Source organism: Entelurus aequoreus, linkage group LG04 (assembly GCF_033978785.1).
Source record: "Entelurus aequoreus isolate RoL-2023_Sb linkage group LG04, RoL_Eaeq_v1.1, whole genome shotgun sequence".
NCBI lineage: Eukaryota > Metazoa > Chordata > Actinopteri > Syngnathiformes > Syngnathidae > Entelurus > Entelurus aequoreus.
This window is the reverse complement of record NC_084734.1, coordinates 737,196-754,604: the sequence shown is the minus strand read 5'-3', so window position 1 is coordinate 754,604 and position 17,409 is coordinate 737,196. Positions and strand designations below refer to the sequence as shown.

Sequence of the window (17,409 nt, the reverse complement as noted above, 5' to 3'; positions counted from 1 at the left end):
GAAAGACAAGACAGGGGAGGGTTTAGGCTAGAGGCAGCTAGGTGTATGGGGCTGATGGGTGCACACAGTGGGGGGTGCTAGAGAGTCTTGCCGTGGTGCTGAAAAGTGAGACTAGTTTCATACACTATAATATTGACCTGAATATAAGAAGAATTTAAATAAAGGTGCTACATGGACCAGACACGTAAACTCAAACTTTTTAACTTTTTAGTCTGGAGCGGAGTTGCAAAGGTGGTTAGCAAGTTAACAACCAAGAGAGTTGTTTTAAAGTAGCAGTAGAGTGGAAAAACAAGTTGACTTTACATGTTTTATTGTGTTTCTTTGTAGCCATTAAACTATATCCAATTGTATTTACAATACGCAAAGATAAATAGCGTCTAAACATCACAAAATGCCACAAATTCAGCCGTTTGGAATATACCACTCCGAATATCTTCAACAATTTCTGTAGTAATACTTCTGCACTCTTGACCATATTACTAGATCAGTTATACTGGAAATACACAAACATTGTAAAGAAATGTGGTGTTTACTGTTCACAACCCTTATGTAAGACAAGAACACATATGTTTGGCTTTTTTATGCATTCTAAATGGTAAATAAATATCTAACAATTGAGTCAACAGATGGAGGGTCCTCTCATTACACTCTCTAAAAGCATCCAGAAAGTGCCAACAATACTCCATTTACATGTGGTGACCTGAAAATGAACCAAATATGATATGATATTGATATTGTTATTGTCAGTGCTAACGCAGACAGACTATTTTAGCGGTGCATTGATAGCGGTGAGCTAATGCTAGCTTACGCTGCTATTGTTGACACACGGAGGCTGCTTCTGCTTGGTCTCAAACTTGCTAAAAGTACATTTTAGATTATAATTCATGCATCTCTCACATGCTACTAGACAAATGTGGCCATGGACCCACAGGCTGGTCCAATTTCACATCCCGAGGTGGCGAAAAAGACAAAAATATGCTTGTTGCAGAAACATTTTGTTAACCTTTCGTGAGGATTGTGATTGAATCTTCATCTAAATGGAATTATGTGAGCATCTTGTCTGTCGACATCCCAGCGAGAGTGGGAATATTACACTAAGTGTTTGTTTTATTATAGTTTAGCACCTAGCAATGCTGCGGGTGCCACAATAAAGCTACATCCAGGTAGCAGTCGGCTTATTGCTCATCCTCTTTGTGTTTAGGCCCAAAAATATAAGGACCTGCTTTATAATTTTTCCTAAAATATTAGTTTTTAGCTCTCACAAAGTCTTCTGGATTATCATTGTTGATGGAGAAGGGATCTGTGGTTCCTAGCGCGATGTCACGCGATCACATGAGTGCCTTCCTCATTATCTCTCAAAATGGCTCAAGAATCTCTGTGAGATTAATACTATTTTGATCATATCTATTTACCCGCAAACTTTGGAAGTCTTTTGGTGTTAAAAATCAGATAAAAACTATAATAGCTTCAATATAGAGGCAACTTGTTCTTCCACTGTACCGGTACTTAAGGTAACGGTGATCAATGCAGCAGAGTTACCAAACAACTGTCAAGCGGCTAAGAAATATGATATCTATTTTTATTGGGATCTACTAGTTGAACTGATTTTGAAAACAGGAGCCTCGAAAAAAGGTCATCTTAAATTCAGGTCAACACCGTATTCTAGAAAGGCTGTGGCCACTGCTCACACTGAGGTCCAATACAAGAATTGTATGGAAGAAAACATATATTTGTTTACTTTATTTACCTACATTATGAAGGCCAAAAACCTTTCTTTCACTAAGATGTGTTGCAATTGTACAAAGTGCAACACAGAAAACCCATTGCTCTTGTATTGGATATCATTGGATTGTATTATAATACACAGCACAATGTGTTGTAATTCATGCTACAAAGCCACCACATTGTTCTTTCAGAGTCGTGCAGTGAAGTTAGTAAGTACTGCGAGTCGAGCATCCACATCACGGCGTGATGTGATGGGACATTATTAGTTCAGTTAGGCTACCATGCCAAGTAGGTTGTTCCTGCACCTGCACCAAGAGCGTGAGTGTGAGTCAAAGACCTGAAAAATGCCTGCAAGGAGAAATCAGGCAATGCCCCCGTGGGAGAAACCTGTTGTGTTAGGCTGTAGAAGACGTGTGAGGAGGAGGTGAAGACATAACCAAAGTGTCCATAGCACTAGTGTCCGTTCGCCAATGCTATGTTTCTTAAAAAAAAAAATCGGCGGGCAAATCACAAACAAAGAACCTTTTTGGGTACTTGGTGGCTTTTCTGGTGTGGCGGGGCAGATTACTATAGCTACTGGAGATGAAGCACCGGTATCTGAGTCACCTGTGGGGAAAGAAACCACTCAGCAGGGAGGCAATACCACACAAGGGAGGGATGAGGAGCTCGCTTTCCAGCGTAGTAAAAACATGGAACAGTCTTCCTTCACATAATTCATTAACAATTAAGTTATCCAGCCAAAATAGTCATTATTGGATCAGTAGGTCACGTGACTGCTGATCAAAGAGAGTGAGGCAGATTTCGGTGTGTAGAAATTGATACATTTTAGGGCACGTGACAGCAGGGCACATGGTTTAAGTCATCTTAGCCAGACTATCATGTGCTTCCAAATAGGGCTGGGCGATATGGCCTTTTATTAATATCTGGATATGTTTAGGCCATGTCACGATACACCATATATATCTGGGTATTTTGCCTTAGTCTTGAATGAACACTTGATGCATATAATCACAGCAGTATGATGATTCTATCTGTCTACATTAAAACATTCTTCTTCATACTGCATAAATATATGCTACTTTTAAACTTTCATGCAGAGAGGGAAATCACAACTAAAAGTGTATTTATGAAACAGTTATTAAGCAGTGGCAAAAACATTCATGTCATTTCCAAAACAGAAAGTGCAAGATTGTCAGAGACATTTTAAAACTAGCTATTAGTGCACTTTTGTGCATGTTGTCACTAAGATGACATATCAAAACAACACTAAATTAAAGTGCACTTTTTGTACAGAACGCCACTACAATAGTTTAAAACAAATAAAGTGCACTTTTGTGCATGATGTCACACAAGATATTTCAATAAGTGTCAAATAAAAATGAGCTGCATAATAGGAAATCAAATAGTGTATGTCCTTCGCTATGTGGTAGGTTCCTGCGGACGTTATCTCCTTCTGTTGTTGACTAGTTTTTGCATACGGTGTTGATGTGGAAATGGTTGCTTGGGCATTTTGTGGGTGTGGCACCGGCAGAGATGTTGACATGCAGAATTTCAAGCACTCTTCATTCTCTAGCAGGTGACTTTTTAAATGATGCTACAAATTAGCAGTGCTGCTACTTTTTGTAGCAACGCTTTTGCAGAATACTTGACATATTACGGTTGTCTGTTCAACATCTTCCCGCTAGAAGCCAAACCACCGCCAGACGATGGACCCCCTGCTGTCTTTCTTGGGAATTAATTCTTCCTTCATTTGTTACCAGATTCGTACCTTCTCTCTCTCGTATTACCACTCGCACCTCTCTGCTAGCATCACAGCTAACTTTACCAATGCTGCTACATCTCTGCTCGGCGAGGGCGTATGACGTTGCACACGCGACAGTATGTGACGTATGTAAGAAGGTGCACTTGTTTTATCTCTCTGTGAGAAGGAGAGACAAGAAAGAGTGAGAAACGGCTGTAGTGTAATGCCTGCAGCTAAAAGCAACTGCGTGAGAACGTATACTCCAATATCACCATATAGTCATTTTCTACAACGCACAGAGACAAACCCGCGATATATCCAGTATATTCCATATATCGCCCAGCCCTACTTCCAAATGAAAATGGATAATATATCTCTGAAGTCAAAGTGAGAAGTTTGTTTTCAGTGCAGCTATTGACAGCAATGAAACATGAAGAATAAATATACTGTACAAAATGTGAACAATTTACCCCAAAGATCAAATGAAAAGAGCCTCTACCTCGTCCATCCGAGTCTGTTGACAATCCTCCCCAGGACCATCTCTTCTGTCTCTGCTCCACACGCTGGCTCCTCTCTAACGTCCGTCTCATCACGGCCTCATAATGCTCCTGCCACACAAGAGAAAGATCAGGAAGAGCAAAAGACAAGCCACTAGCTCCCAAGTCTTCCATCGGCTACCTTCTCCTCTTCCTGTTTCTGCTTCCTCTTCTCCTCCACGGCCATTCGCTTCTGCTCCTCCTTCTTGCGTTGCTCCACGGCCTTCTTCTGACGTTCCTCCAGCTGCCGCTCCACCTGCATCTTGGCCTTGCGCTCCCGCTCCATGATCTGAGACTCGCGCAGAGCTGACAGCAGAGAACACAGTCCGCTTACAGTGTTCCGTTTTCATTCAAAAAAGGTCTGACTCTTGTTGCACTTGTAAAGTTAAAGTTAAGTTCAAGTTAAAGTAGCAATGATTGTCACACACACACTAGGTGTGGTGAAATGTGTCCTCTGCATTTGACCCATCCCCTTGTTCACCCCCTGGGAGGTGAGGGGAGCAGTGGGCAGCAGCGGTGCCGCGCCCGGGAATCATTTTTGGTGATTTAACCCCCAATTCCAACCCTTGATGCTGAGTGCCAAGCAGGGAGGTAATAGCTCCCATTTTTATAGTCTTCGGTATGACTAGGCCGATCTCAGGGGGGACACTCTAACCACTAGGCCACTGAGTAGGTTAGTTAGTAGTTAGTAGTAAAGGCTTTAGAGCCAGCACTATTTTGGGGGCCACATTTTCAAAAAGCTAAGGACCTTGTGGGCCTTAGTTTAGCTCAGGATTCTTCTTCTTTAGCATAATCCTTACCATGGTTGCTGCTTATCATTTGACACAATGCTAGTATGCCTAATCAATAAACTCAACAAAAAAGTAAAGCATATGATTTCAGCGTTGACATAACAGCGGAAAAAGTCACAGCATTGGCCAATATTACGAAATCCACTGTTTAACGCAGAATATTCGAGAAATTGACTTAAATGTGAGTGAAATGTTGTAATTGTGAGGAAAAGGAACATATGTTTGGAAAAATATTGTCTTCGATACCACTCATTCATCCCCTAAACATGCAACCGCCGCATCCTTAATGTCAATGCAGTCACTTGAAACAGCGACTAAACTACGAGGCTAAAGCTAGCAAGAACATTCCGTACACCCACAACACATTTCATCTGTTGTGTTGTTGTGAACGACATCAAGGATGTAAGATCAACTTACAAACACGACAGTAGTCACAACTCTATTTACTTTGTCATTGTTATTAAATTCAGAAGAAAAATCATTTATTTACAACTGGAGCTCTCTGTTGTTGTCAAGGATCTACTGCAAAAAAAAAGATAGTCAAAGATCTATAAGACAGCCCTCTATTGTTTTTAGGAATCTGCTGCAAAGATGTTGGTCTCTTCCAAGTTTTTAAGTGAACTCGCACGTCGGTCTGGTATCATTCCTGGGCCGGGTTTGAATAGCCCCAAGGCTCACCATGGAGTCTGCCTCTACATGCAGGATTTGTTTAATTTCTTGCATCCTAGATATTCTGTGAGGCGTCACACCACATAAAGTTAAAGAACAAGAAGTGTATCAAAATATCCAACGTGATTCAAACCTCCTTTGGTACAAACATCGTCATCAAATCTGTGTCAGGAACTCCATGGCCTTAAATTTAAGTTCAAGCAGATGCATGAAAGAATTGACTAAGCTGGCAGTTCGTGGACTCTAGAGCGTGGACCAGAGTTCTGTGCAGTATTTCCCATACATTAAAGGTTTCGTGGCGACCACAGATACATTTTGATATGCCACTAATAGATTTGTGGGGCTCGCACTCAAACACATAACGCACCTGGTCACTCATGTAACAAGCTTGCGTACGCACTAAAACCTGGCGTACAACCTTTTTCATGGGAAAGATGAGGCGTATCAAGACTGACGATGTAGAAATGTGTGCTGCCTCATGCCAACTTCATGGCTGACGTACAGTATGTCCATGTCTACAGGCTGTGGTTACTTTGGCAACACACAGAGGTGATATTGTTATTATCAGCACTAACACAGACTGACTATTTTAGCGGTGCATTGATAGCAGTGAGCTAATGCTAGCTTACGCCGCTATTGTTGACACACTGAGGCTGCTTCTGCTTGGTCTCAAACTTGCTAAAAGTAAATTCTAGATTATAATTCACGCATCTCTCACCTGCTACTAGACAAATATGGCCATGGACCCACAGTATGGTCCACTTTCACATCCCCGAGGTGGCAAAAAAGAATATAGAAAATACGCTTGTTGCAGTCACATTTTTTTAATCCTTTGTGAGGATTGTGATTGATTCATCAGCAAAACGGAATTATATGAGCATCTTGTCGGTCGGCATCCCAGCGAGAGTGGAAATATTACACTGTTTGTTTTAGTGTGGTTTAAAATGGTTAGTTTGTATGTTTAGCACCGAGCAATGCTTCTAATGATATAGTGTCACAATGAAACTGCATCCATCACTCGGCTTCTAAAACTTATTGCTCATCCTCTTTGTTTTTGGGCTCAAAAATATAAGGTCCTGGATCATATTTTTTCCATAAAGTAATCGTTGTTGGCTCTCTCTCACAAAGGCTGCTTGATTAGCATCGTTGTCGATGGGAAAGGGATCTTTGGTTCCTAGCGCGACGTCATGTGATCGGCTTCCTGATTATCTCTCAAAATGGCTCGAAAATCTCTGTGAGATTGATACTATTTTGATCATATGTATTTACTCGCAAACTTTGGAAGTCTTATGGTGTATCAATCAATCCATCCATCCATCCATATAATGTATGATAACTTGTTTTTCCACTCTACTTAACATTTTTAAGGTTAGGTTACTTTATTAGTACCCAAAGGTAAACTTGTTTTGCAGCCAGCAAGATCAGGACATCCATTGAAACACAGAGAGAAAGTCACATCTTAGATATGCAATACAAAGACCTAGCACATAAGCATCACAAACATTGCCAAGATCACAAAATAGTCCATGTACTCAAAGTTCCCCATAAAAAGGATAAAACATATAAGATCCCAATCAGATAAGATTTGGGAAAAGCCAGAATAAAACACCATAATAAACGAATAATAATTTGCACTAAAATAAATACAGGTAAAACTAGGTACTACAGCTTATTTAGTTATGTGAAACTACATCTGTACCCTTTTGTTTTGCCTCTTGGGACTAAAAACCTCTGTCCAGATTGGAGAAGCTGGAGACAACTGTGCAGGTAGTGAGATACATGGAGGAAGATATTCTCACTACCTGCTGGTTGTAGAGGGTGGCTGGAGACAACTGTGCAGGTAGTGAGATACATGGAGGAAGATATTCTTACTACCTGCTGGTTGTAGAGGGTGGCTGGAGACAACTGTGCAGGTAGTGAGATGCATCAGTTCCAATGGAGGAAGATATTCTTACTACCTGCTGGTTGTAGTGGGTGGCTGGAGACAACTGTGCAGGTAGTGAGATACATGGAGGAAGATATTCTTACTACCTGCTGGTTGTAGAGGGTGGCTGGAGACAACTGTGCAGGTAGTGAGATACATCAGTTCCAATGGAGGAAGATATTCTTACTACCTGCTGGTTGTAGAGGGTGGCTGGAGACAACTGTGCAGGTAGTGAGATACATCAGTTCCAATGGAGGAAGATATCCTCACTACCTGCTGGTTGTAGAGGGTGGCTGGAGACAACTGAGACTCAGCAATTCGTTTACCTGACACTTGAACAATTTGATTTAGGGAATTCTTGTCTTTTAGTGAGAGGTGACTGAACAAAGGTCTTCTAAAAATGTTGTTAAAAAAACACCATTGTTCAAGGTAAATCATTTTCAAGTTGCTGCTGATGTTTAAAATGTCCTCTTAAACCAAATACTTTATTTTATATTCAGTTATTTTGTGTTGTTATTAAAGGCCTACTAAAAGCCACTACTAGCGACCACGCAGTCTGATAGTTTATATATCAATGATGAAATCTTAACATTGCAACACATGCCAATACGGCCGGGTTAACTTAGAAAGTGACATTTTAAATTTCCCGCTAAACTTCCGGTTGGAAACGTCTATGTATGATGACGTATGCGCGTGACGTCACGACGGCAACGGAAGTATTCGTACCCAATGTGTCGCCATACAAACTGCTCTGTTTTCATCGAACAATTCCACAGTATTCGGGACATCTGTGTTGGTGAATATTTTGCAATTTGTTTAATGAACAATGAAGACTGCAAAGAAGAAAGTTGTAGGTGCGATCGATGTATTAGCAGCGGACTACAGCAACACAATCAGGAGGTTGTGTTGTGTTTGAGCTGGATACAAGACGCACTACCGTGTGTACAGCTTTGGTTTCCAAACATTTGAACGCTTGCCCGTACGTGCGTGTCGCTATGTGCATGTCACGTACGTAACTTTGGGGAAATATATGTTTCTTGCCGACTCTGATGGCGGTCGGGGTGTCGTCGAAAGCTACAACGCCCACCGCCGTTCCGTAGTTAGCTTCAATTGTTAAGCTTCGCCAAGCTGGAAATTATTAACCGTGTATTTACATGTTCATGGTTTAATAGTATTCTGTCTATCCTTCAAGTCAGGGTTTTTTTAAAATTTTGTTTCTATCTGCATTTGAGCCCGATGCTATCACGTTAGCTCCGTAGCTAAAGTGCGTCAACGATGTATTGTCGTGGAGATAAAAGTCACTGTGAATGTCCATTTCGCGTTCTCGACTCTCATTTTCAAGAGGATATAGTATCCGAGGTGGTTTGAAATACAAATCCGTGATCCACAATAGAAAAAGGAGAGTGTGTGGAATCCAATGAGCCCTTGTACCTAAGTTACGGTCAGAGCGAAAAAAGATACACCCTGCACTGCCTCTCTAGTCCTTCACTCTAACGTTCCTCATCCACGAATCTTTCATCCTCACTCAAATTAATGGGGTAATCGTCGCTTTCTCGGTCCGAATCTCTCTCGCTCCACTGTAAACAACGGGGAATTGTGAGGAATACTAGCTCCTGTGACGTCTCGCTACTTCCGGTATAGGCAAGGCTTTTTTTTATCAGCGACCAAAAGTTGTGAACTTTATCGTCGTCGTTCTATACTAAATCCTTTCAGCAAAAATATGGCAATACCGCGAAATGATCAAGTATGACACATAGAATGGATCTGCTATCCCCGTTTAAATAAAAAAAAATCATTTCAGTAGGCCTTTAAATGAGGATTTGAGCATAGCTAAAGGTTTGTTTTAAAGAAGATTGCAGATTATACTTTACTATTCTTATTATTTCCAAGGCTTTTTAATGTTATGTGCCTCAATATATGTATTAAACTGTAACATTTCCAGAAATGTACTCATGTTAAGTATTTGTTTCAATAAAACACGCATATTTGGGTTTCACTTTGTCTAGATGCACTTTCCGGTAAAAAAAATATTGCTACCGTATTTTTCGGACTATAAGTCAGTTTTTTTCATAGTTTGGCCGGGGGTGCGACTTATACTCAGGAGCGACTTATGTGTGAAATGATTAACACATTAGCGTAAAATATCAAATAATATTATTTAGCTCATTCACCTAAGAGACTAGACGTACAAGATTTCATGGGATTTAGCGATAAGGAGTGACAGATTGTTTGGTAAACGTATAGCATGTTCTATATGTTATAGTTATTTGAATGACTCTTACCATAATATGTTACGTTAACATACCAGTTGGTTATTTATGCCTCGTATAACGTACACTTATTCAGCCTGTTGTTCACTATTCTTTATTTATTTTAAATTGCCTTTCAAATGTCTATTCTTGGTGTTGGCTTTTATCTAATACATTTCCCCAAAAAATGCGACTTATACTCCAGTGCGACTTATATATGTTTTTTTTCCTTCTTTATTATGCATTTTCAGCCGTTGCGACTTATACTCCGGAGCGACTTATAGTCCGAAAAATACGGTATATACATCGTATATTGTATCGTATATCAGAATATGAGTTTTGGTCCATATCGCCCAGCCCTATTTGTCCATATAGTAAATTTTCTTGAAGATGACCCTTGAAAACAACCGAGAATACTAAGAACTTACCTTGTTGCCTCTCTGCCTCCTCCCGTCTCTCCTTTGCTACTCGCAGTCGGTCGTCTACTCGAAGCGCAGCACCGTCGATGACTGCAAACAGGGTCCACATGCAGGTTGCAGCTTACAATGACACACTATTATCACACTTTTGCTGTGAGGGAAGTGAGAGGTGTGTGTGTGGGGGTCATTAATGAGCTTGTCAAGTAATAAGGTGATGACTCAGGGCCTCTCTGCATTAAGCCATGCAGAGAGGGGTCTACAATTGGATTGCATGGAATCAATTGCTTCAGATTAAGTGGGTCTTTGGTGACGAGGCGTGACAGCATTTACCTGGCCGACAGCCCTGAGGTTTAGCTGGGGGTGCTGGACTCGCAGCCTGGCTGCGCCGCTCCTCGCCTTGGGCCTGCGCAGCTGCAGCTGGATTGGATGCAAAGGGTGGAAAAAAAACATTTTAGAGACATTTAGATTATGTAAAATGACTGACCATGCGCTTGAGTTCAAATCAGCTGTTTTTTTCTGACGAATGTTGGTTCTGAAGAGAGATACGCTAGCTTTGAAGGAGAACAATCCAGCTATTCAGCCATTAGACCCAGCCCATGATGCACCCAGCAGACGGCATTTGCCAAGTTGGAAGAAAGAGAGCTGCAGTAAAGCCTAGTGCATGATGACATTGAGAGGAAAATGCAACCGAGGGACATATTTCTATGTAATGAACGACAACTTGTCCCCAGGGCTAATCTAAAAAACAACTAATATTGTGATCTGTAGCATTTTAGATTAGAGCATTCAATCTTCACACTTCCTGAAGCTAACAGAACTGGTTTCGAATCATTTTTTAAAAAAAACGTTCCTTTTCGGGGGGAAATCAGAAGTGGCGGTGGTTTGCAAACGTAGAAGGAAGGAAACCCAGCACATGATTGAGCTCTGTGGGCCTTCCTACAAGACCTGGTCCTCACGACACTTCTCTCAGTCAGCACTACTGAAATGCTGACAAGTAGGCAAATGAGATCTTCAGTCATGTGATGTTGGCATTGCTGCCTCTCCTAACTGCAAACAACCTCATGTATTCATTCATTCAGGTTCTCCTGCAGCAGTAACAATGCAGTGTTTTGTAAGGAGATGCTGCTAGCTTTCCATTGCGTCAAAGAAAATAGACAAGCTGGGCAGTACAATAAATTCTAAAAGTCCTCCTAAAATGCTTCTTTGAAAAATGCTTGAGAATGTCCAATTCCAAAATAGAAATGTAGTTCCTGCACACGGCTTCATTTTTTTAACAATCTGAAATAAGCCTCAGATATTGTTGGTTTTGTGTCATGTAAAATTTTGCCTTGACGCTAGATTCTTTTTTTTACAGTTTAACAGTGCTTTTAGTCAGCCCTAGTGGGAAAACTGCATTTTGTGTGTCAATAGCTTTAATGCTATGAGCGGAGTGCTCCAAAAAGTGCTTTTGTGCATTGTATCTACTTTTTACGAATACAGTACACTGTAACTCTGCGCTTGCCCAACTTTATAGACGCCATATGTCAAATATAACAATTTCATACCGCGGTTATTATGATCGCTGTATTGACGAATGTGGTCAAAAAGTACTTATACACACACTAAAATCATTTGACCAAGTTATTTTACTCAAATAACTCAAATAAATAGACACACTGTTAGAAAACCCCCTTTTGCATGTCTCGTTTTAATATGCTTCACTGATAGTGTTCGGTTTTGATGGCGAAGCTTTTATCGTTTAAAATATTGTTTTCTATGTTAAATTCTATGAATTTAATGAAAAGTGCGTAACAAATAAAATCTAGTGTTACTATTTATTATTTCTGGCGGACGTTGTGGCGTCCTACTCGGTTTAGCGGTCCTTGAAATCACCGTAAATACACAACTGACTTGTATTCCTCTGAGTATTGAACGATCACTCTCAAGAGTAGGTTCAATCTGCACAATTAAGTATCTTAGTTAATTAGACAGCAATGTGTTTATATAAATTTAGATTGGGGTATGTCATTTTTTTTTTTAAATCGGGAAATGCGTTAATATATCTTGTTTTCTTGTTAGCATTCAAGCTAGCGAGCTGGCGCCAGTCATTTATAGAGAAGTTATCAATCACGATATTTTGATCATTTTAATTTAAAACGGTTATACTAACCGTCGGAGTTATTTTTCAGTGTTATATCCCTAATAACACCTGCTCAGTGGCCTTGTGGTTAGTGTCCGCCCTGAGATGGGTAGGTTGTGAGTTCAAACCCCGGCCGAGTCCTACAAAAGACTATAAAAATGGGAGCCATTACCTCCCTGCAAGGGTTGGAATTGGGGGTTAAATCACCAAAAATGATTCCCGGGCGCGGCTACCGCTGCTGCTCACTGCTCCCTTCACCTCCCAGGGGGTGAACAAGGGGATGGGTCAAATGCAGAGGACAAATTTCACCACGTCTAGTGTGTGTGTGACAATCATTGCTACTTTAACTTGAACATAACCTTAAGGAGTGAGACGGGAGGACACTAGCAACACTAGCATAGCTATGTAAGCTACAGTGCTAACGTTACACTCACACATTTTAACAGCAATATCATGCAAAGTTAATCTTTCTCACTGAAGACAAACAAAATGATGTAGCTAACTTACAAATAGTTGCCAGAACTTGTTATTTTGAGACGGAGCAAAGCCCGCTTCCCCTGTGTGGTCGTGGGCATTGGAACCTTGACAACTATACTACCAGGCAAAACCAAAATACAGTTCTCCGACAATGTTGACAATAGAGTAGGGTTGTACGGCATACCGTACAAGTAAAGTACCGCGGTACTAATAAATTAAAAACGCTACCGTATTGTTTTTAAAAATACCGGTACTATTTTTCATCCTGATACTGCGTGACGTACAGAGCGGCGGAGCATCTTGAGAGTGTCAGCGCACACACAATCACAGAGTACACAGGCAGAAATAGTGTGGAGAAGAAAAGGGCAAATAAAGGCAATTCTGCTGGGTAATAAAGGGGGTGCGTTAAGCGCAATACGGAGGTATATGGGACTCAAAACTATTGATCAAAGTGACGCATTAAACAAGGAAGCGCCGCGATGCCTTTGCTTCAAACTTAGGTCAACATTGAAATAATCATTCAGACCTGCACAAGGAGTTCAAATGCAAAGTCGCTCCTCTGTTGTGCACACGCACCTACGTAGACGCGCTCACTGCTGCTTGGTTTGCTGCCAATTATTAGCGGAGTCAAAAAAGTGCCCACGTAGCGCAAATCAATGCAAGTGAAATGACTGAATTTTGTAACAAATTGTTACAATTTGTGTTTTACTCTCAACAATGTGTTTTACCTGCTTCATGTCTTATCTGTGTAGTTTCAGTCATAGTATTGTTTTTAGTATTTACTAATGATTGTATTGGTCTTAAAGCACAGACCAAGAGTGTCAGCAAAGGTTTAAATTCTATTCTAACCTAATCCTAGACTGTATGTAATCTATTCAATTGTAGATTGCTCTTTGAGTGCAACAAGAAAAGCCTAATGTGTTTAACGCCTTTTAATTTGTATTTTAATATTCTAAAATTGTTCTTTGAGTGCAATAAGAAACGTACCGGTGTATTTAATGTAATCTGAGGGTTTTTGTAAAACTGAATTTTTTTTGTGGTCCCTTATTATTTTGAAAAGTATGAAAATACATTTTGGTATCGGGACAAACCTAATATTTTTATGATTCAACACCTCTCAGCACACGTATTATCCTTCCCTCTGGTGTGCAGACAAGAAAAAGCAGCCCCTGTGCGCTAAGGGAGCTTATTTACATTTCTAAGACAAAAAACCCTCCGTTACACATTGATTTCCACAAAAAAATAAATAAACAAACATCAGCACTTCCATATTATACAGGCAATCAAGGCATTGTCCAGAAAAACAAAGACAAGATCAGTAAATAGATGCCAAGCACTGTGTAACGGGGCAACTGTTGCTAAGAGATAAGCTGAAAGAGGATGTGGACTCTGAAGCGAGGTGACTCACGGCTGCTTGAAGACGACATCGCACTGAATTGGAAATGTACAAATTCACAACTTATAACCGGGATGTAATTCATACATTAACTGTTACACCTGTTTGTTGCATACTTTGTGGAGATAAGTCAGCAGATAGGACATGGGTGTGTCAATTGAAGTGCTCTGATGAGACTGGAGAAGAGGGCCAGTTTTCCCCCAGCAAACACGAGAGAGCCAGGTGGGCTCATGGAGATGAAGAACCTGTCAGGGGGCTCACAATCAAGATTGGTCAAGGCATTAACATGTTTCAAGGAGCCTTGTAAGGGGTTAGCGGGATCATTAGTCTGGTGCTGCAGGCTACTTATGGCAGCAGTGCAGACCTCCATGTCGTTAAGTCAAGGAAGAGGAAGCAGGCCAGCCCATGTAAAAATGTCTGCTCCGATTCTGACCCTAATCAGATGCGACTTCACTTAATGAGCAGCTTCTCTTGCACACATGCTTCAAAAACGTGTACTGCCAATAGCGTTTTACACTTTATTAGCAGACATATGCTGTCTTTTGGCCAGCAAAACGTGTCATTGGCTGCCATTGAAACATGGCTGTGAAATATCGCAGTGAGCAATAGGGACATGTTTACAACTTCAGCAGCCAATCATTTTACCTTCTGCATTAAAAGAAATAAACGCCACAGTAAGATGCTCCCTCCCCCACTCGCAGTATAAAAACGACAAGTCTTCTTTACTATGACTGATAGTGCTGCAGTTGTCAACACCTGGTGTGTGTGTGACAATCATGGGTACTTTAACTTTTTAATAGAGGTGGGATGTTTACCCTAACCCCAAAAGGGACAAGCGGTAGAAAATGGATGGATGGAACTGTAAGTTAATCTTTTTAATATTTGCTTGATGTTCCTGCACAATCATTTGATTAGAACATTTAGCATCATGCGTGTGTTCAATTACAGTAAGTGTGTTATTCCTGAAAGGGACAAGCGGTAGAAAATGGATGGATGAATTCCTGCTACTTCATTATACAGACAATGGTATTTTTACCAAGCTTTTTTTTGTGATATATATACCGCAATAATATTGTACCGTGGCTGTAATATTGTGATAGTATTGTACCAGGAGATTTTGATACCGTTACTTCCCTAATAGATACATATACACATACATATATATACAGTATACACCTACATACTGTATATAAACATAATGCATATATATATATATATATATATATATATATATATATATATATATATATATATATATATATATATATATATATATATATACTACCGTTCAAAAGTTTGGGGTCACCCAAACAATTTTGTGGAATAGCCTTCATTTCTAAGAACAAGAATAGACTGTCGAGTTTCAGATTTTTCTGGCCATTTTGAGTGTTTAATTGACCCCACAAATGTGATGCTCCAGAAACTCAATCTGCTCAAAGGAAGGTCAGTTATGTAGCTTCTGTAACGAGCTAAACTGTTTTATGATGTGTGAACATGATTGCACAAGGGTTTTCTAATCATCAATTAGCCTTCTGAGCCAATGAGCAAACACATTGTACCATTAGAACACTGGAGTGATAGTTTCTGGAAATGGGCCTCTATACACCTATGTAGATATTGCACCAAAAACCAGACATTTGCAGCTAGAATAGTCATTTACCACATTAGCAATGTATAGAGTGTATTTCTTTAAAGTTAAGACTAGTTTAAAGTTATCTTCATTGAAAAGTACAGTGCTTTTCCTTCAAAAATAAGGACATTTCAATGTGACCCCAAACTTTTGAACGGTAGTATATATATATATATATATATATATATATATATATATATATATATATATATATATATATATATATATATATATATACACACACAAACACATACACATATATATACATACACCTATATACATACATACATACATACATACACACACACATACACTTATACACATTCTTACATATACATAGGGTGATGGGTCAAATGCAGAGAATAAATTCGCCACACCTAGTGTGTGTGTGTGACAATCATTGGTACTTTAACTTAATATATCTGATTACATTTTGTGGGTGAGAAAAAATCTAAAACATGTTTGAAGTTATTGTACACAAAAGTTTTCATAATAGATGTCTGGTACGACTAAATGGTATGAGGAATAACACAATCAGTAATCCCGCCCAATAACTACAACGGTCTAAAGTCAAGTCCCAATTTGTCAATTAGTCTGGATAAAGACAGGATGGCCAGAAAGAAGACAAATCATGGCTGGCTTATAGTGAAGGTCCTCAAGTAGCACTCTTGATGCCTTCCTCGCACGCCCACGTGCACGCCCACTTTTAACGGGGCAGATCTTCTACGGGATTACTCTAGACCTTGTCATGCAAAAGGTAAGCCATGGCTATTTGCAGTCCTGGCACGGTGACACAGCCGTGGGGAGTCTTCCAGATGGACCTCATTCTTCAGCTGCTTTTCTGTTGTAAAGCTTATGTTGGGTCCATGTTTTGCAGCATGTGATGACAATCAACAGCAGGACAATGACAAGACACAAAGAAACAACGTGGAGAATCCAACAGTTAATATTTACATTAGCAGAGAACTGACTTGGATTAAAGAAATTTCCTCCACCATTACAATAAGGGTGTTACCCACCCACCTGTGATGGCCTTCATCATATTGTCTATCTTTGAGCACAATTTGTCTTTCAGTTTTTCTATTAGGAATACAACAAAATTTACTCCTAATTTATATATTTATTTTTTTACAGAGTCCTGGCAAAGTTACAGATTAGATAAGTGAAACACGCAGCATTTCATGTGTGTTATTACAACTACACTACATACACTGTCTGACTAGCTGTGTACATACAAAACATGAAATAATACTTTACAGACACTGTAATATGATTGTTCATGTTTTTCACTCAGTAAAATTGGTGTCCTATCACATTGTGTTGTGCATTACAAACTTAAAACGCAATTTGTGCTGACGTAGAAGCCAGCTTATCTCTTTCCGTAGTTAGCTTTTACGGCTAATACTGAAGCATGCCGATGTGTTACTATGCTAGAAAGTGTTCACTCTTACAATAACAATGTCGCTACACCTTGATTATTATACAGGTTACAGAATGTAAATGAAGCCTTGTTGACAGTTTTTGAATGCATTTTTAAAGTCATTTACAGGTAGAATTGATTGCTGCCATTAGCTGCATTGCTAGCTACCTAGAACGAGGCAATGTTTATATTTTAGAATACAAAAAAAACTAAAAACTTGTGTCTTCTAGTCTCATAATGATTGTGAATGATAGGCAAAAGTAGATAAAAAAGTGCAGTTCCCCTTTAAGGTTGCCTAAAGGCCTACTGAAAT

The 17,409-nt window shown here is 39.8% G+C and overlaps 1 protein-coding gene across 19 annotated transcripts in view; it reads right to left on the bottom strand.

The window, feature by feature from the left end:
- The window catches only part of map7d3 (MAP7 domain containing 3), a 55,331-nt gene that overhangs the window by 22,205 nt on the left and 15,717 nt on the right, over positions 1–17,409 (bottom strand). For 13 of the 19 annotated variants that reach the window (XM_062043946.1, XM_062043945.1, XM_062043947.1 and 10 more), the window contains exons 2-6: positions 10,385–10,471; positions 10,064–10,144; positions 4,145–4,308; positions 3,966–4,074; positions 2,248–2,331 (exon numbers count right to left, since the gene is read on the bottom strand). In XM_062043946.1, coding sequence (XP_061899930.1) covers positions 2,248–2,331; positions 3,966–4,074; positions 4,145–4,308; positions 10,064–10,144; positions 10,385–10,471 — 525 coding nt within the window. The remainder of the gene's footprint in view (positions 1–2,247; positions 2,332–3,965; positions 4,075–4,144; positions 4,309–10,063; positions 10,145–10,384; positions 10,472–17,409) is intronic. The other 6 variants (XM_062043948.1, XM_062043953.1, XM_062043959.1 and 3 more) reach the window with 1 other exon arrangement.